General features: G+C 32.8%; 1 protein-coding gene across 1 annotated transcript in view; it reads left to right on the forward strand.

Moving 5' to 3' along the window:
* Positions 1–5633, forward strand: part of LOC140044869 (scavenger receptor cysteine-rich domain-containing protein DMBT1-like) — a 36033-nt gene extending 30400 nt beyond the window's left edge. The window contains exons 28-31 of the mRNA XM_072089560.1: positions 894–1214; positions 2401–2733; positions 4124–4438; positions 5426–5633. Coding sequence (XP_071945661.1) covers positions 894–1214; positions 2401–2733; positions 4124–4438; positions 5426–5433 — 977 coding nt within the window. The 3' untranslated portion in view covers positions 5434–5633. The remainder of the gene's footprint in view (positions 1–893; positions 1215–2400; positions 2734–4123; positions 4439–5425) is intronic.
* Positions 5634–21987: the final 16354 nt, after the last annotated feature.

The raw sequence follows: 21987 nt of genomic DNA on the forward strand, positions 1-21987 counted from the left end.
TGCGTATTAATGATGATGACTAAAAGACGTTATCCAAATTCCCTCACTTGCACCGATGAAGGGCTAGTGTTGCCCGAAAGCTCTGCTAACTTTTCTGGCTGTTTTACTTTATCGTTTTGATTTAGCTTTTCGCTTTTTTTTTGTATCTTCATTGAGATCTAGCCACTGATAGCCACAGCATTGTCATTTTTTTCAGTAATTTGCCTTTGGATATATATATATATATATATACATATAAATCATCATCATTATTACGCACCATATCCGCCGCAATTAACGCTCATGGCGATCTGAATTTTGATTACAGCTTTTCAACAACATTCTTCTCCCCAAGGGGATTAATATTAAGATGACAATGTATATAATAGCTGACGCTTTCGATTCGCAAAAATTAATTCGACTAGCGGGAAAAAAGATTTATATAAAAACGTGAATGCATGAATAGTATTAATTTCTGTGCAAGACTCAAGATAGCTTAGAGGGCAAAACTCACTCAACCAGCCAGCTTAACATGTATCTCCATGCTTCCTTCATAATAATACGGGGCTCCGTCCGACACATTGCCTACGATATTCTGTCATACAAACCATAGTTCTTGTCTTTTACAAACGACATTTGTCTTTCGATAAAAAGACAAACCATAGTTCTTGTCTTTTACAAACGACATTTGTCTTTCGATAAAAAGACAACCCATAGTTCTTGTCTTTTACAAACGACATTTGTCTTTCGATAAAAAGACAAACCATAGTTCTTGTCTTTTACAAACGACATTTGTCTTTCGATAAAAAGACAAACCATAGTTCTTGTCTTTTACAAACAATGGTTTGTAAGACAGGATATATAGTTTGTCGGACGGCGTCCCTATTAATAATTATGCTCACTTTATAAAATAGGAAATATTAGACTTGTTGGTGGTGGCGGCAGCAATGAGGGACGAGTTGAAGTAAACGCAAATGGACAGTGGGGTACAATATGCGATGATCTTTGGGACATCAACGATGCTCACGTTGTATGTGGACAGTTAGGCCTAGGAAGAGCACGTGAAGCCCCTCAAAGGGCTCGCTTTGGTCAAGGATCTGGCAACATTTATTACGATAATGTTCAGTGTGGAGGACAAGAAACCGATGTCACTTCATGTACCAGCAATGGTCTTGGTAGTCACAATTGTGCACATTCTGAAGATGCTAGTGTTATTTGTACTGGTGGCAGTGGAGGTACACTGTGAACTTATTTACAACAGACATTGGTCTAAACGAAAGAGACAGATAGTTGACAGAACGTCAACGCCTGTGTTCTACTACTTTGCTGTAGACGAATTCATTCGCGTGGATAAAAAGCATTGGTTTATGCGCATGCCTAATAATGATGGATACTTTTAAGTATCCTTCCTTATTAGGCATGCGCATATAGCAGCGCCATATCCGCAATTAGCGCTCATGGCGCGGTTGACTTAGATGTTACAGTTTTTCATTAAAGATGTATTGTCCCCACAAAACATGAAAAATGAAGATTAATTAAATCAAACTTTGAATAGGTTATTTTGTAGTTTTAATATATTGAGTCACTTCCATAGAAAAAAAAATGAAAAAAAAAAATAATGTTTCACTTATAAAATAACATGATAAATGGTTAAATTCAACCAAAAATCCATTGGTTGGCAGCCAATTTGACCATTTTTTGCTTTAAATTCCATTTTTTTCAGGTAAATACCGTACATTTTTTTCGATCCAATTTTTGGTCGAAATCAATAACTATTAGGCCTATGTGACATTAAAATGGCATATTCAACAACAATTAAAAATTTTTTTTTTCAGGGGGATAATACATCTTTAACATTCTTCTCCTCCCATAAGGGTCCCGCCATGTCGGCGCTGCCATCTACGGCGCTATTTCTTCATAATTTCCATCTACGTTTTGCGACAAGAAACTTACACAACCCATCAGAGCTCATAAATGATCGATTCGCAGATATCATCCCGTTAGCCTAATACTTGCTTTTGTTATTTTCACGCGATTTTCATTTCTGAGCCGCTCAATTTGCGATGAGTGCTCATGAATGCGTAAACCAACTTACTGAGCTCTGATCGGTTGTTGCGCACTTTTTCACGAAACAACTCAAATTACTGAAATTCGTGGCAGAAAGGGGATTGAAAGATGAATACTGTAGTATTAATTTCTGTGAATATCTCAAGATAGCTTAAAAGGCTATAACCCAACTCAAGTCAATTAGCTTGACACTGTATGTATGTCCATACTTGACACTGTATGTATGTCCATACTTGACACTGTATGTATGTCCATACTTCCGTCATAATAATGTCAATATAGATTATAGAAGACCTCTGTAATTTATTATAATCTGTAACTAATATTACTAATTATGTTCACTTTATAAAATAGGAAATATTAGACTTGTTGGTGGTAGCGGCAGCAATGAGGGACGAGTTGAAGTAAACGCAAATGGACAGTGGGGTACAATATGCGATGATCTTTGGGACATCAACGATGCTCACGTTGTATGTGGACAGTTAGGCCTAGGAAGAGCACGTGAAGCCCCTCAAAGGGCTCGCTTTGGTCAAGGATCTGGCAACATTTATTACGATAATGTTCAGTGTGGAGGACAAGAAACCGATGTTACTTCATGTACCAGCAATGGTCTTGGTAGTCACAATTGTGCTCATTCTGAAGATGCTAGTGTTATTTGTACTGGTGGTGGCAGTAGTTGTGGTGGAGGTACAGTGTAAACATTAATATTAATGCAATCAAATATAAATATTTTAACAAAAAATTATTATATTTATTATTTTTATATTATTAACAAATAATAATAAACACAATGTCACTTTTGAGCCTTCGTATTTGGACCTAGAGATGCTCATGATTTGCGTATTTTGGCAAAACATAGCACCCTTAATTTGCGTATTTTGGCATGATTTGCGTATTTTGGCATGATTTGAGTATTTTTGCAAAGCATAGCGCCCTCAATTTGCGTATTTTGGCATGATTTGAGTATTTTGGCAAAGCATAGCGCCCTCAATTTGCGTATTTTGGCAAAATTCTTGCGTATTTTGGCAAAGCATAGCGCTCTCAATTTGCGTATTTTGGCAAAATTCTTGCGTATTTTGGCATGATGCTCACCAACCCTAATAGATATTTGATGCTCATATTTGAAGATAAAATGATAAGGCTAGGCAATCTATCTAAAAAAACAGCCAAATAAAAGTGAAACAAATTGCAAAAAGAGATGTTTCTTTTTTAAATGGTCACATATGATGAGGAGATCAACATTTGAGCATCACACCTCTATCACTCATCCCGATGATATGCAAATTAGCTTAAATATGCAAATTAGGGTGAAATTACAGGGTTACCATATCTCAAAAACTACTACTCAGAGAGAGTTGATTTTTTCACTGATTTATTCAGAATGTAGCCTATATATTTGTATTTGCTCTAATGAAACATTTTACGAAAAAATGACCGGAATTACAAAGTGGTCCTACGCTTGCTATTAGGAACCTATATCTGAGTCATTTGAGGCCAAAACAAGTCTCTACAGACATTTTTGATTTAGCTTGTACTACTAATTTGCATACTTTCGAGACATTATGTATGCAAACATTGAGAAATGAGGTCGAGGGTCAATTAATGTTGTACTTCCGGTCATTTTTTTTCGTAAATTGTTTCATTAGAACAAAAAAAAAAAGATTTATATAAAAACGTGAATTCATGAATAATATTAATTTCTGTGCAAGATAGCTTAGAGGGCTAAACTCACTCAACCAGCTTAACACTGTATGTATTTCCATGCTTCCGTCATAATAATACGGGGCTCCGTCCGACACATTACCTATGGTATTATGCCATACAAACTATGGTTTGTAAAAGAAACACCATGACTATTTCGATAAAAAGACAAACCATAGTTCTTGTCTTTTACAAACGACATTTGTCTTTCGATAAAAAGACAAACCATAGTTCTTGTCTTTTACAAACGACATTTGTCTTTCGATAAAAAGACAAACCATAGTTCTTGTCTTTTACAAACAATGGTTTGTAGGACAGGATATATAGTTTGTCGGACGGCGTCCCTATTAATAATTATGCTCACTTTATAAAATAGTAAATATTAGAATTGTTGGTGGTGGCAGCAGCAATGAGGGACGAGTTGAAGTAAACGCAAATGGACAGTGGGGTACAATATGCGATGATCTTTGGGACATCAACGATGCTCACGTTGTATGTGGACAGTTAGGCCTAGGAAGAGCACGTGAAGCACCTCAAAGGGCTCGCTTTGGTCAAGGATCTGGCAACATTTATTACGATAATGTTCAGTGTGGAGGACAAGAAACCGATGTCACTTCATGTACCAGCAATGGTCTTGGTAGTCACAATTGTGCACATTCTGAAGATGCTAGTGTAATTTGTACTGGTGCAGGTACAGTTTTTGAATTGAAAGAATATATTTATAAACAGTCACGCATGCCATCGGAGCACAGTATTTTATTTATCTACCATAACAAATGACAAAAGTTGCCTCCACCTAAATTTGATTAAAACGGCCTTAAATTACGCTAGCTCCATGGACCCCTTTCTCGGTGGCCCTTGGCCCCCAGCTAAGTGATGCTCGCTTCGCTCGCATGAATTGTCTTTTTTTCAAAAATCCATTTTCTCGCTGAAAATTTGAAGTAATTGTCTTCACGATCGATTCTCGCACACCAAAACAGTGGGCGCATCACAGAAGCAAAACGAAATATCAATCCACGCGCGATGCATGCTGGCATTTATAGCAGATCGCTTAAATTATTGTATTTACTTACTTTTAACATTTTTAACCGTTTAAATTATCGCAATAGACCCATATACTAGTGCTGTACCACACTGAGAATGTTAAAGAGCCGCTATCCAATCGAGTTTAACAAATACCATGAAAGCCCTTAGTTGTCTAATGGTTAGGACATCCGCATATCAAGCAGAAGGTTCCGGGTTTTCTCATTCTCACAGATTTCCTCATCAATTGCATTTTTATAACACTTTTGTTAACATTTTATTATACCATATTTTTCTATGTATTTTTCTAAATTTGTTAAATGTCGGTTTTATTGTATCGTCCAAGTTAACAGGGGCTGGTAAAGCACATCACAAGATGACAGTTTTATACTTTTGCTTTTCCGCTACTCCCCTGTTATACTTATATGTTTGTTTTTTTGCTATGTAGAAAGATTGAAAATAAATAAATAATTAAATCTTTATCGTTTTAAATTAATTAATTAAAATGTCAGTATATCACCTTTGGAATGACGGAAAACTGCAATAGTTTAGCGTAAAATGTGTTTTTATATAAATTACTATTGATAATTTGTAATTGTTTGAACGGGTTGGTGTTAAGTATTATAATTATACCTAATTTTTTTATATCTTTCAGGGCGATAAACTGCTATACCATACATCGTTGATACATTCAGTCAAGTCGCGGCCTAAAAAAATTACCAGATGCGAATTAATGTTAAAATTTAAATTAAATTTTACTTTATACTTTTGTTGAATATAATTTATATTATTTACGGTATTATATTTATATTATTTATCTATGGGATTCTATATGGTGATGATAAAGATCAAATAAATTATTTTCTTCAGCATGAATTATTGCTTGTTTTATTTTTTTGATGATTATCTCAGTATCTTTAACGATAGATTTCAACTGTTTACACTCCTGAATACGTTTTTGAAAACACCCTCAAAATTATTTTTAAAAAACGTATATAATTATAATGATAGAAAATGCAATCTTTCTATATTTGGTGTGGTCAATTCAGATTTTAGGTACACTTCTCGAGTATTAGAATATAAGCCAACCGTCGTAGGCCTACTGGGTTATAATATTTTTTTATTTGTTATTATAAACTTGAGAAAATATTCTTAGGAAGTTAGTATCGAAGAAACTAATTTGGATATGAAGTGAACTGAAACATATCCTGCAATCGTACGTATGATGAACATTCAAAACACATTTCCACACAATTCCAATTTTGATGCCCACCACTACATAAATGTGTCACCCACCCATAATTTCCTAGATATCATTATTTTTTAATGCTGAAATTATAAGCATGATCAATTATTAATTGTTCTCGGGTACCGTGACCACACAAGGCAGCAGAATTTAGAAGTCTTAGGGTGGCGGTTTTCTATAAATGAATTTTTGAGTTTTCTGTTCAATCATAGTCACCGCATCTAAAGAAGGATATTATTATCGTGCAACTAGGTTAGTGCCAGAACTCTCAAATCTGTCTCCACATGAACGCCTTTCCAGGTTGGGTCTATCGTCCCCCGAAGATATACGTAGTAGAGGTGACATGATTGAAACTTATAAGATTGTTCATGGTCTCAAAAATGTTTGTTTTTTTGATTTTGACTTTCCAAAATATGTATCTTCTGAGTGTTTTGACACCAATTACGACCATATGTATCTTCTGAGTGTTACGACCATATCCACCCAACAATTTCTGAGTTGGCTCTAGAGGGTATTCAGTTGCATGTCTACAGTACAGGTTTAGGTCTCACACAAACAGGCTACAACACATTAAAGTTCAAAATTGACCATTTTTAAATGCCATTTTTGAATTAGTAGTTGTTGGCAAATAATACATTGTTGGAAAGGTACACATGTCTTCTTTCAAATGCTGTGTATACAATTAACTAGTGGAAAAATGGGCATGTGATTCATAATTAAAGAACTATCTGTGATTTGTATGTATCTTTGCGATTAAAGGAAATCTTTTTAATAATTAATCATAAATTAATCAAAAGAACAATGATTAATTTTAAATTTTCGAGCGGCGTTTTTTGTAAAAAATATTTCTTGTTTAATTTATTTGTTTTTATTTCGATTTTTGTCTGAAAATACAAACTCAAGTAGTATACGTATGAAACGCCATATGTGCCAAAATACTTATCTTTTTAATAATTAAAACAAAACTCCGTCTGGAACCCATACTAACCCAGTAGCTACCAAGTTACGCAAAGTCTTAACTTTGACCACTATTGACCCTTTGGCCCCTGTACTTACCAAGCATCCCAATTTTTTTATTTTTTTTTTCTGGGAGAACCTATAACACTAGACTTGTTACTATATTAAGTCAAAACTTCGTCTGGAACCCAGACTACTATAACACAAGAATTTCCTGTTCGTCCGAAATGCGTAAAATGTTCGAAAGGCATTGTAGGAACAGAATACTAAGCCATTGTGAGAAATAGAGTAGCGCGCCCTCAACATGTTAGAAAGGTAAAATCTTGTTGCTATACTGTAGAGGAGATATTTTTATTTATTTGTTGACTCATTCACCTTTGGATCGGTGGCACTCACAAAATGCGGTGCAGCGGTCCAAAAACAAAACATAACAATTTGAAAAAGAAACAAAAAGAAGGAAAACATAATGAGAGAAAAAAAAAGAAAAAAAAACAAAGAAATTTAAACTATAATAATACAAGCAACAATACAACAAAAACAGTCATTGGGAATATTTCAACGAAGACCGTTTTTCCCATGACAAGCTTAAATATCTATTACAGAATGTATCGAATGCCTTGTAAGAATTGTCAGATAGAAGAATAGACTCTCCTCCTAAGATAAAACTTAGTTTGCTTTCATCATTTGCATTTAAATATTGTGTCCATATGCCATAATCATTACAGAGTGTCAATTCATTTCTAGTTTTCTTAATTCGTCTTTTCTGATTTCACCTAAAGCATTACAGTTCAATAAAAAATGGTTAATATCTTCAGATTCACCATTAATACATAGAGTGCAAAAGCCTGTGGTTTCATTTGACCACTTACTTGTTTTGCATTCTAGAGGTAGGGTGTTTGATCTAGCCTTAAACTTTAGGCTGGCACCATAGAAATTTGTTTTGTCTAGAAGATATTTGTCTAATTTTGGTTCGGGTTTTAATTTGGAGTAAATGTTTAAAGAAGTTTTGTTTAGTAAATTATTTGACCACTCTGATTTATATGATTTAGACAAGGCTTTTTCAATATTCCTAACAGAAAATAGTGTGAACGACAGATTATTGATCTTAGACACTTTATCATAAAAGTTCACACCATTTGTACATTTGTCAAAGGTATCAGCACAACTACTTAAGAATTTATACTTTAGGTTATTTAAGTTGCAATCAATTTGTACCATACAGTGTAGAGCAATATTTGGCCACCTACCAACATCCATTTCTATAAATCTATTGAATAACTTTGTCTTTGACAATTCGCGTATTTGAGATAAAGGGGCCAACCAAGATCACCTTAAAGGGCTTCACGGGGTGTGTATCGTGGAACCTTTAGTATATAACGTGTTATTTGTAGTTTCTTTTCTAAGTCTTCATTATCTTTCATTGATCTACTATTTACCAAACACTACTAGCATAATTGATTGATGGAAGTCCGATTGCCTTCCAAAGTATATTACCATAATATATTCCATTAAAGTTATCAAGATTAGATATTATACCTTTGATGTAAGCTATTAGTCGGTTTCCTTTCTGTTTAACATGTTCATAATGTGTGTGCTCTCTTAAATTTGACGTGATATAGACGCCCAAATCTTTGTAATAATTATTTACCTCTTTAATGGTCTTTTCCCCTAATTTCCAATTTTTATTCATATTATTTATGCGTTTACCTACAACCATAATATTGGTATTGTCGTGATTAAAACCTAATTTCAATTCATTAGCAAATCTACCTGCAATTTCTAACATTTTTGTCATTTCTTTTTCGTCATTAGCTATTAGAATAACATCATCGGCTCAAAAAAGGCCACCCATCCAACTACCATTCAATTGGACACCTAAATTACTATCACGAAGAAGTTTAACAAACTCATTAATAAAAATTGAAAATAAAATTGGTGAGAGGACACACCCTTGCTTTACACCTTTATGAATATCAAATTCATCTGTCAAACTTTCTCCTACTTTAACTTTAGCTTTAACTAACTTTTAGCAAATAAGCCTCCAAACTTTCCCCTTTACACCTGCGTCCCATACAGATTTTAAAAGGCCATCCCGCCAAACACTATCAAAAGCTTTGCGGAAGTCCAGGAAGGCTAGATGTGTAGTTTTGCCTATATTTGATCAGCAACATAAAATACTCTTTAGAGTGAAGATGTGGTCAGATCTAAAGCCTCCCTGAACTTTCGAAAGAAAGTTATCTTCTATAAAATTTGATATGTACATAGTGGTTACTCTATTAAATATTTTTGACACGCAAGAAGTTAATGAAATGCCTCTATAATTGTTTAGATCTTTACGATCTCCTTTTTTAAAGATTGGGACAATGATACTTAAGTTCCACTCACTTGGTATTTTTTCTAGTTCAACAATTTTGTTGAATAGGACAAGGAGGGATGTTTCTAAAGCGACACCCCCATTTTTAAGGAGTTCATTTGTTATACCATCTATCCCGGGGGCTTTGTTATTTTTGGCATTTGACAGTGCTTCTCTAATTATTTCGAGGTTAAATTTAATATTAGATAGTATATTCTCATCATTGTCTGTGTCATCTATAGAGTGCATTTCACTATCTGCCCGCTTTGTCAAGTACGAAAAACAATCGTGACCTTGTTCATCTTTACCAAGATTCTCCCAATAATTTTTAACAGTAGTAAGAATTTCTTCTTTATCACATGTTGTTTCATTACAATCTTGTGGGAGTCTAATACAATTAATACCAGATTTACTTTTTTTGTCATTTGACCCTTTAAGGATTTCCCAAAAATCTCTAGAAGAGGGTCCACCTTTTTTGGCAATTTTAATAGATTTCTTTACTTTAGCTTCAATGATTTTTTTTTAAATCAGGTTTTTTACATGATGATTACATGGTACTTCCCTTGTAAACGGGAACTCTTATCGAAATGTATAACTTATGGGGATTCTACTGTAATACATAAAAATTGTTTTTTTTTTCATTTACCTTAAAATAATAGTGATAAAACGCACATTTTACATAGTATTTAGCCAATTTAAAAGTTGGATGTACACCATCGTAGATACCATACCATTATTTTTGCAATGCATTTATTTTTAGATACGTTCTAAACAACTTAAATGAAGTTGGAAGTGTATCAACATTGAGACTATTCCATATAATTGCTCCACGATAAGAAAGACCTCGTTTTTTAAAATCGGTTTTTGGCTTCGGGATGAATAGATGTGTATCACTGTGCCTTAGATTATAATTTATATCATTGTATGTAAACACATTATTTAGGTAAGGTGGGGCATTACGTGTCAACACCTTATAAATACCCATACAACATTCATATCTATTATGATAAAATAAAGGTGACCAATTAATTTGTCTTAGTGCCTCACTACTAGGTGTGTCCGATTCTGTTTTAGAGAACTAGGCCTACTTGTCCAAAAAACTTCATTTTAATCCGATGTTAAATTCCGATTATTTTCTGAATGTATAAAGTCAGTGATAAAAATAGATTCCCATCATCGGATTACAGTTGTTTAAAGCCAGTTTTTTTCTACTAGCCAAATTTATTCGCGAGAATCCAAATGAACATACGTATTAATATTTTCATCTACTTTTTGTGACGCTGAAAAATACCAATTGTAACTCAATAATGTTCGATTCACGCGAAAATATAATAATTGGCTAATGAAAGAAAGACATGACCGGTGTAGTTTGCGTTTGTGAACGCATAACATTCTAAACAAGGTATTTAACTCCGATATTAGAGAAATGGTTATTGTGAAATTCCTGTTGTATACAGACATTCAATTCTTGCTAGGCCTACTATTTGGTCTACTTTTTGCTAGTTATGGAAAACAACATTATTATTGTTTTCCGTCACATACGAATACTAATCCCGCCCATTACCGTGATACCGTACTTGCTTTAAGTAAATTGATTGGTTGTGCTACTCAATCTTCACGCCAATCACTGTCAAGCAATAATTAGGCCATTAACAACCAGCTAAAATTCATCAACAGACATCAATTCAATATCGAAGCGTCGGCGGTTCACATGTTGAAATGACGCTAGAAGTGTACATCAACCAACTTTATATCAGAAATCTCACAAAGAAAAACTGGAATTGTATCTGTATAGGCCTATATTAATTAACCCGTATACTGTGAGTCAGCGGCCGTGGCTATAGCCAATGTATAACGGTCCTCGGTACTGGATATACAAAATGTACGACAACTTCGGATAAATCTATTTATCTTTAGTATTCAGTTTTCATTTGTGGAAGTTAGTCGAGTAAGTACACTACTATTTCTTTCCCTGACTTAAAATTAGATTATATCTAGAATTGTGTGTTTACAGTGTCTCGTAATAAATATCAAACAAGATATAGCATACATTTTGTTGTAACACACTTATGGAACATAATTAGACGTACACATAATCAGGGGCGGTCGCAGGACTATTTTAAGGGGCTATGCCCAGGTTAGAGTTTTGTAGGACACGGAGGCCCCCATGTTTGGGGCTGTGGCGAAGCGAATTTTGTTAAATGACACCCCTAGATGGCTGGAAATTGTATTCTCACACGTATAATTCACGATAAACGGCACCTCTAGCTTGCAAGAAATGACACTCTAATAATAGCCTACTTATTCTGCCTGTGTAGGGAACTACACAATTTTTAGTTCAATACGAACGTCGGGGCAAAGTTCCCGATGAAGGTAATGCCGTTACGGTACCGCATTCTGATAATCTATATATAAATTTACGTAAGGGCAAAATTCGGTAAATCGCGCCTTAATTCTAGAATTTTCACTCGATGGTATGTAAAGTTGGTTCGTACTTTCGGTACTGATTTTAACCGCCTGATGTAACCCTGTTTACTAATTAAATTGAGTTAGATAATTAGTTATTGACGATTAAAACGAATTTAGGTTCAACGATTTGCCCCAAATAGGGGTGTTTTCCGATCATGGAATACACTGTCTAATGGATGTCCATCTTGAAAAATACCCGCCAAAAAAATGCGAGGAGGCTTCGCATTTTTCTATCTCCTCCTACGATAATTGTTTTTAATAGCTGAAAACCGGTTGAACAGCTAGAGTACACCATCATAATGTTGAAGACAGGCCGATTTTCTTTAAAAAATACTATTTTGATAGATTTAATATACGATTATACAAATGTATTGATTTGCGATGAATGGAACATCCCAATCTCTCAGTCTGCCAGAGTTTGGTTTAACACAAGTACTGTAGGTAAATTTATGAGCCCTTGGTTTAACACATACGGTAGGTAAATATATGGGCCCTTTGAGAATAAACTTGCAATACTTTGACAATACTGTAAATACCTATTAACTATTTTTCATTTGAATCGAACATTTCTTACTGTGAATGTTCGTACTGTTAGATGTAATATAAAAATATATACAAATAAACTTTATTACTGAGACTGTGGATAGGCTCTACTGTTAGATATACAAATAAACTTTATACTGACATTTCCTTCTCAACGTTTGTATTAATTAATAATTACCAAAAATATAAACGTCGTAGTGGTGTATCGTGACATGTACTTTAATATTTCAATCGATTATGACAGTGACAGTTTTAACAAAGTATTAAATCGCAAATGTTTTAGGCCTACTGTATTTAGAGGTATATTATTTATAGGCCTATAAAACCTGAACAAAATATTTCGTTACTCAGTGGATAAAGAATATATTTAAAAATTGTTCCTCTTTGTACCTATCCGCTTTCCCATCCCTCAACCCTAATGTTACATAGCGAGGAGGCTTCGCATTTTCCTATCTCCTCCTACGATAATTGTTTGTAATAGCTGAAAACCGGTTGAACAGCTAGAGTACACCATCATAATGTTGAAGACAGGCCGATTTTCTTTAAAAAATACTATTTTGATAGATTGCTAGAGTACACCATCATAATGTTGAAGACAGGCAGATTTTCTTTAAAAAATACTATTTTGATAGATTTAATATACGATTATACAAATGTATTGATTTGCGATGAATGGAACATCCCAATCTCTCAGTCTGCCAGAGTTTGGTTTAACACAAGTACTGTAGGTAAATTTATGAGCCCTTGGTTTAACACATACGGTAGGTAAATATATGGGCCCTTTGAGAATAAACTTGCAATAGGTTCGGAAAATGTTAAAAACCAATTTCTATTATTTGAATCGGTAAACAGTTTCCATTTATTATACATTGATAATGAAACATGAAATATTCCTATTTATGTCCCTCGAGGTTCATTACAATTTATATTTAGTAGTCCCACGGACTTCATCTTAGCCACTCCCCCGAGTGCTAAGGCCAAATTTATGATACCCTACTTTCTATGTAAGTTTAGTTACAGTTAGTTCTTGACGATAATACAACGAATTTAGGTTACACCCTTCGGCCGCGAAAACGTTTCTGTACAAATATGATACCGATTGGCTTTATTTCATTCAACAGCGACCATAATCTCGCCAATTACAGGATAGATAAACTATTTTATTATTGATGTGCTTATAAATTAAGACTCATGTAAACAGCTTGATTACATCATTTTACAGACAAACGAAACTTTTTTAAACCTACTGTTTCAATAACTGAGTATAATACTGTATACGTTTTCATAAGTAAGTGCATATACATTTTCGTGTTTTCATTGACGAGATTGTAATAGTAACTTCAGTAACTATTACAGTACTTATTATACGACACAAGACAATTGTATCTGACAGGTACGTACATTATTCTAAAAAATAAGTCTAGATAGATCCCAGGCGTCATAAATCACAGGCCAACAAATCAGTACTCATGACAGAAATTGGTTCACACAAATGTTTACAGGAAGTTCAACACCACAACCGATGATTTGCCCTAAATATTTAGGTAGACTACAGTTTAATTTTTCACTGAATAGGAGCTTGAATTTCCGATTTCCATTTCGCAGAATGTCTAGGTCTATTTATTTAGTTTGGTTCTTATAATATATAAATACAATCAACTTTATTACTGCGGTTCCATCACCACCACCACGTGCCGCCCAATTCCCGTACATACATTTCCATTTCTCCCTAATTTCTTTAATCCACATAAATTAATTGTCCTTTATGGAATCCAGTATTGGTTTTGTTGTCTCTATTTCTGAATACCCCAATTAGGGGGACACTTCCGTTTTTGTTTAGTGTCCCAAAAAAGTCCCCGTCCGTGGATTCTACTGTATTCGAGAACCATCTGTGAGCACCCCTAGATGGTACGCGAGCGAAGCGAGCGTGCCATCTAGTTATATTCAATTAATGTAAATTAATTATTTAATTATAATGATTAAAAAGTTAGACAAAAAAATTTAAAGCTGCTGCTATAAATATTAAGCGAAATTTTGAATTGTATTTTTGAAATAAATGCTAAATAAGCCAGTAAATTCCCAAAATGTATTCATTATAATGTCAATTATTGACGTTTTGTAAAAATAATATTTATAGGCCTATATTTAGGTCTACTTTATAAAAATTAAACCTGGTCATTCCTTGTCTTAAATGTACACTCTTGGCTAATTATGATAAAAATAAAAAAACACTTATTTTTTCTTATTGTTTAACCATCATTTTAAAGATGAAAAAATCGCATTAAGATGTTAATTAAAATGTATAAATAAAGCATGGCAATACAAGACATCATTAATATTATACTTATAACTGTGTCTATCTTGTTTTTATTTCGGGTAGAGGCTATTATAATTTATTTAAAAACAACCTTACTTTATTTAATGTACGAATATACGGTAAAACAGGGAATTATATATTTCCGAATTAAGTGTGATCGTACGACCTCTAATAAGAGACCAAATACTAAAAGAGCGTCACATGGCGCTACACCAGTCATAAGATCTGTGCTGGTCTGCTGGTCGGCTAAAGACACAAATCCACGCGTGGACTTTAAAACACTGGTCGGCCGGGCCAAATACAATGTGTGCACGGTATAATTGATTAAATCGTAAGCGCGCTGCTGTGGTCAATACAATATTATCTGACAGCCCTGGTAACGACGTTATTATAGATATGACATATGAAATGGGATCTTTAATAGTGATTAAATATATTTGGTATGAAGAGTGTTGCCCAGACAACTGGGGCAACACCCCTGCGTCCGCCCCTGATTATGATATATGATAAATAACCATTTATAGCAACGCAATTCACGTCAGGAAAGTGAAAACATATTATATGGTAATTATTGTTAGTTGTATGCTATTGTCACAAAGTTACAGTGTTAACGAATCGTAATTGAATAATTCAGTCGCACCACCAACGTAAATAAATATTTTAAGTACCTTTTAATAATGTAAAAAATTGTCACAATTCAGTTTTTCTGTGAAGATGATTTTAATAAATATACCATTATGATTGAATGAATGAATGAATGAACGAATGAAAACCTTTGGTGAACCAGTATCACACCAACGTATGTCAACCTTTAGTGAACCAGTATCACACTAACGTATGTCAACCGTTTATGGGTGAACCAGTATCACACCAACGTAAGTCAACCGTTTATGGGTGAACCAGTATCACACCAACGGAAGTCAACCGTTTATGAGTGAACCAGTATCAGACCAACGTATGTCAACCTTTGGTGAACCAGTATCACACCAACGTAAGTCAACCGTCTATGGGTGAACCAGTATTACACCAACGTAAGTCAACCATTTATGGGTGAACCAGTATCACACCAACGTATGTCAACGTTTCATGAACCAGTATCACACCAATGTTAACCGTCCGGAAAACTGTTCTCAACCAGTATAACACCAACGTATGTCAACCTTTGGTGAACCAGTATCACACGAATGTTAACCGTCGGGAAAACCGCTCTCAATCGGTATCACATCAACGTATGTCAACCTTTGGTGAACCAGTTGGGGAGAAACGTCCGCAACCAGTATCACACCAACCGTCGTATGTCAACCGATTGGTGAACGGTGGACGTATACGCAAATCACATAATTATAGCTGAACCAGATCGCACGTCAACCACCATGTAAACCAGTCACACATTAAAGCTGCGTCGTCTTTTTTGTTCTCGAGTGAAGAGACCCACACATACTGCAGCATATCTAATGTTCGAATCCTGCTTTCCAGTGGACGTTGAGTTGCGTTGAGTTTTCAAATCTTTAAAGTTGAGAATAGATAGGCCTAAAGCCTGTTTTTCTGTCGACGTCGTAACGTGACGGCGAGTTGCGTTTTTAAATCGTTAATGTTGAAAATAAATAGCGATAACGATGATCGAGCCGAACCGTCAATATTTAAACACTTTCACGCGATCGTTCATGGTTTCTTGGTTATTCGAGCGTTGCTTGAACACGCGGACGACGTAAACTGTTGCAAAAACAAGGGCCTGCGTCAAAATTAAAAAAGCTACGGGCTTTTATGCTTCAACACAAGCACATGACATGTTTTCGCTGATATCTTAATCCAGGCTTACACTAAAGACAAACATTAAATTAAATTGTTTTTATATTATACAATTATTAGTTTGACTTACACTTGTTATTTTGAAATATCAGACTTTAACAGTATACAAAAATTGTGAAAAACATCGTCGCGTTGTAAAAATTCAAGAATTGTCAGCGCGTACCTATTTTTTTTCACAAACTGCAATGACATAATTTGTGAATCATTTGATTCGTCAGTTTTAACGATCGTAACGTTGAACTTGGTTCAACTTTAACGATTGCAGAGTTTAACTATTTTAACGTTGATTTTTATCCCCTTTTCCTGTAAAATCGTGGTATCTTGTTAAGCGTGGTTCCCACTGGAACGCAACGCAACGACGTATCGACGCAAAGTGCTAATATTTACGTACGTATTTTGTTCACCAGCTTTGATGACATAATTTGTGAATTTTTATTGATTGGTCAATGTTAATGATCGTATCGTTAAATTTGAACTCGGTTCGGTTCAATTTTACGATTGCAATCGTTGAATTGTTTTAACGATTTTTTAGCGAATATTTTTAACCCCTTTTCTGTCTGTATAATAATTAACAAGAGCACAGGCTTATATTTTATACATCGTCATTCCTTTATACAGGTCATTATATTATTTCAATAATTTATTACTCAGCATTAAGCCTATACCGAACCTGACAGCAGCGTCTGAAGCATGCCCACTACTGATAACTAATACTGACACCGTATACTAATTAACTAATCTTAGCATGGATAGTGCGTTTGACGTAATACATTCTTTTAATATTACCTAGCGACAATTAACATTATTGATTATTATTAGAAATTAGTGCACATATTCCTTTAAAATAAACGAGTATATGTTGAACCAAGTTGAGGTAAATCCGGTACCTTTGGTTAACACTGATCAGAACATTATTTTTGGCATGTTAACATAGACATATGTATTATGTTTCCTATACACAATTAAATTGAACCAAAAAATATTGGTAGATATGGCCTATTGTATGTATATTGATTTAATGAATAGAAATCAATGATTATTGGTGGATTTATTATTGTATATTTTGATTAGATATTGGATAATTATTGGTGGATATATTGTATGTATTGATTGAATATTGAATGGTTATTGGTGGATATATTGTACATAGTGATTGAATATTGAATGGTTATTGGTGGATATATTGTATATAGTGATTAAATATTGAATGGTTATTGGTGGATATATTGTATGTAGTGATTGAATATTGAATGGTTATTGGGGGATATATTGTATGTAGTGATTGAATATTGAATGATTATTGGGGGATATATTGTATGTAGTGATTAAATATTGAATGGTTATTGGTGGATATATTGTATGTAGTGATTGAATATTGAATGGTTAGTGGGGGATATATTGTATGTAGTGATTGAATATTGAATGGTTATTGGTGGATATATTGTATGTAGTGATTGAATATTGAATGGTTATTGGTGGATATATTGTATGTAGTGATTGAATATTTAATGGTTATTGGTGGATATATTGTATGTAGTGATTGAATATTGAATGGTTATTGGTTGATATATTGTATATAGTGATTGAATATTGAATGGTTATTGGGAGATATATTGTATATAGTGATTGAATATTGAATGGTTATTGGTGGATATATTGTATATAGTGATTAAATATTGAATGGTTATTGGTGGATATATTGTATATAGTGATTGAATATTGAATGGTTATTGGGAGATATATTGTATGTAGTGATTGAATATTGAATGGTTATTGGTGGATATATTGTATAAAGTGATTAAATATTGAATGGTTATTGGTTGATATATTGTATATAGTGATTGAATATTGAATGGTTATTGGGAGATATATTGTATGTAGTGATTGAATATTGAATGGTTATTGGGGGATATATTGTATATAGTGATTGAATATTGAATGGTTATTGGTGGATATATTGTATGTAGTGATTGAATATTGAATGGTTATTGGTGGATATATTGTATGTAGTGATTGAATATTGAATGGTTATTGGTGGATATATTGTATGTAGTGATTGAATATTGAATGGTTATTGGGAGATATATTGTATGTAGTGATTGAATATTGAATGGTTATTGGTGGATATATTGTATGTAGTGATTGAATATTGAATGGTTATTGGTGGATATATTGTATATAGTGATTGAATATTGAATGGTTATTGGTGGATATATTGTATGTAGTGATTGAATATTGAATGGTTATTGGGAGATATATTGTATGTAGTGATTGAATATTGAATGGTTATTGGTGGATATATTGTATATAGTGATTAAATATTGAATGGTTATTGGGAGATATATTGTATGTAGTGATTGAATATTGAATGGTTATTGGTGGATATATTGTATGTAGTGATTGAATATTGAATGGTTATTGGTGGATATATTGTATGTAGTGATTGAATATTGAATGGTTATTGGAGGATATATTGTATGTAGTGATTGAATATTGAATGGTTATTGGAGGATATATTGTATGTAGTGATTGAATATTGAATGGTTATTGGTGGATATATTGTATGTAGTGATTGAATATTGAATGGTTATTGGTGGATATATTGTATGTAGTGATTGAATATTGAATGGTTATTGGAGGATATATTGTATATAGTGATTGAATATTGAATGGTTATTGGTGGATATATTGTATGTAGTGATTGAATATTGAATGGTTAGTGGGGGATATATTGTATATAGTGATTGAATATTGAATGGTTATTGGGGGATATATTGTATGTAGTGATTGAATATTGAATGGTTATTGGTGGATATATTGTATGTAGTGATTGAATATTGAATGGTTAGTGGGGGATATATTGTATATAGTGATTGAATATTGAATGGTTATTGGGGGATATATTGTATATAGTGATTGAATATTGAATGGTTATTGGTGGATATATTGTATATAGTGATTGAATATTGAATGGTTATTGGTGGATATATTGTATGTAGTGATTAAATATTGAATGGTTATTGGGGGATATATTGTATGTAGTGATTGAATATTGAATGGTTATTGGTGGATATATTGTATATAGTGATTGAATATTGAATGGTTATTGGTGGATATATTGTATGTAGTGATTGAATATTGAATGGTTATTGGGGGATATATTGTATATAGTGATTGAATATTGAATGGTTATTGGGGGATATATTGTATATAGTGATTGAATATTGAATGGTTATTGGTGGATATATTGTATGTAGTGATTGAATATTGAATGGTTATTGGGAGATATATTGTATATAGTGATTGAATATTGAATGGTTATTGGTGGATATATTGTATATAGTGATTAAATATTGAATGGTTATTGGTGGATATATTGTATGTAGTGATTGAATATTGAATGGTTATTGGTGGATATATTGTACATAGTGATTGAATATTGAATGGTTATTGGTGGATATATTGTATGTAGTGATTGAATATTGAATGGTTATTGGTGGATATATTGTACATAGTGATTGAATATTGAATGGTTATTGGTGGATATATTGTATATAGTGATTAAATATTGAATGGTTATTGGGAGATATATTGTATGTAGTGATTAAATATTGAATGGTTATTGGTGGATATATTGTATGTAGTGATTGAATATTGAATGGTTAGTGGGGGATATATTGTATATAGTGATTGAATATTGAATGGTTATTGGGGGATATATTGTATATAGTGATTGAATATTGAATGGTTATTGGTGGATATATTGTACATAGTGATTGAATATTGAATGGTTATTGGTGGATATATTGTATATAGTGATTAAATATTGAATGGTTATTGGGAGATATATTGTATGTAGTGATTGAATATTGAATGGTTATTGGTGGATATATTGTATGTAGTGATTAAATATTGAATGGTTATTGGTGGATATATTGTATATAGTGATTGAATATTGAATGGTTATTGGGAGATATATTGTATGTAGTGATTGAATATTGAATGGTTATTGGTGGATATATTGTATATAGTGATTGAATATTGAATGGTTATTGGTGGATATATTGTATGTAGTGATTGAATATTGAATGGTTATTGGTGGATATATTGTATGTAGTGATTGAATATTGAATGGTTATTGGTGGATATATTGTATGTAGTGATTGAATATTGAATGGTTATTGGGGGATATATTGTATGTAGTGATTAAATATTGAATGGTTATTGGGGGATATATTGTATGTAGTGATTAAATATTGAATGGTTATTGGGAGATATATTGTATGTAGTGATTGAATATTGAATGGTTATTGGGAGATATATTGTATGTAGTGATTGAATATTGAATGGTTATTGGGAGATATATTGTATATAGTAATTGAATATTGAATGGTTATTGGTGGATATATTGTATGTAGTGATTGAATATTGAATGGTTATTGGTGGATATATTGTATATAGTGATTGAATATTGAATGGTTATTGGGAGATATATTGTATATAGTGATTGAATATTGAATGGTTATTGGGGGATATATTGTATGTAGTGATTGAATATTGAATGGTTATTGGTGGATATATTGTATATAGTGATTGAATATTGAATGGTTATTGGGGGATATATTGTATATAGTGATTGAATATTGAATGGTTATTGGTGGATATATTGTACATAGTGATTGAATATTGAATGGTTATTGGTGGATATATTGTATATAGTGATTAAATATTGAATGGTTATTGGGAGATATATTGTATGTAGTGATTGAATATTGAATGGTTATTGGTGGATATATTGTATGTAGTGATTAAATATTGAATGGTTATTGGTGGATATATTGTATATAGTGATTGAATATTGAATGGTTATTGGGAGATATATTGTATGTAGTGATTGAATATTGAATGGTTATTGGTGGATATATTGTATATAGTGATTGAATATTGAATGGTTATTGGTGGATATATTGTATGTAGTGATTGAATATTGAATGGTTATTGGTGGATATATTGTATGTAGTGATTGAATATTGAATGGTTATTGGTGGATATATTGTATGTAGTGATTGAATATTGAATGGTTATTGGGGGATATATTGTATGTAGTGATTAAATATTGAATGGTTATTGGGGGATATATTGTATGTAGTGATTAAATATTGAATGGTTATTGGGAGATATATTGTATGTAGTGATTGAATATTGAATGGTTATTGGGAGATATATTGTATGTAGTGATTGAATATTGAATGGTTATTGGGAGATATATTGTATATAGTAATTGAATATTGAATGGTTATTGGTGGATATATTGTATGTAGTGATTGAATATTGAATGGTTATTGGTGGATATATTGTATATAGTGATTGAATATTGAATGGTTATTGGGAGATATATTGTATATAGTGATTGAATATTGAATGGTTATTGGGGGATATATTGTATGTAGTGATTGAATATTGAATGGTTATTGGTGGATATATTGTATATAGTGATTGAATATTGAATGGTTATTGGGGGAT

The sequence above is a fragment of the Antedon mediterranea genome, chromosome 3, assembly GCF_964355755.1.
Source record: "Antedon mediterranea chromosome 3, ecAntMedi1.1, whole genome shotgun sequence".
Classification (NCBI taxonomy): Eukaryota; Metazoa; Echinodermata; class Crinoidea; order Comatulida; family Antedonidae; genus Antedon; species Antedon mediterranea.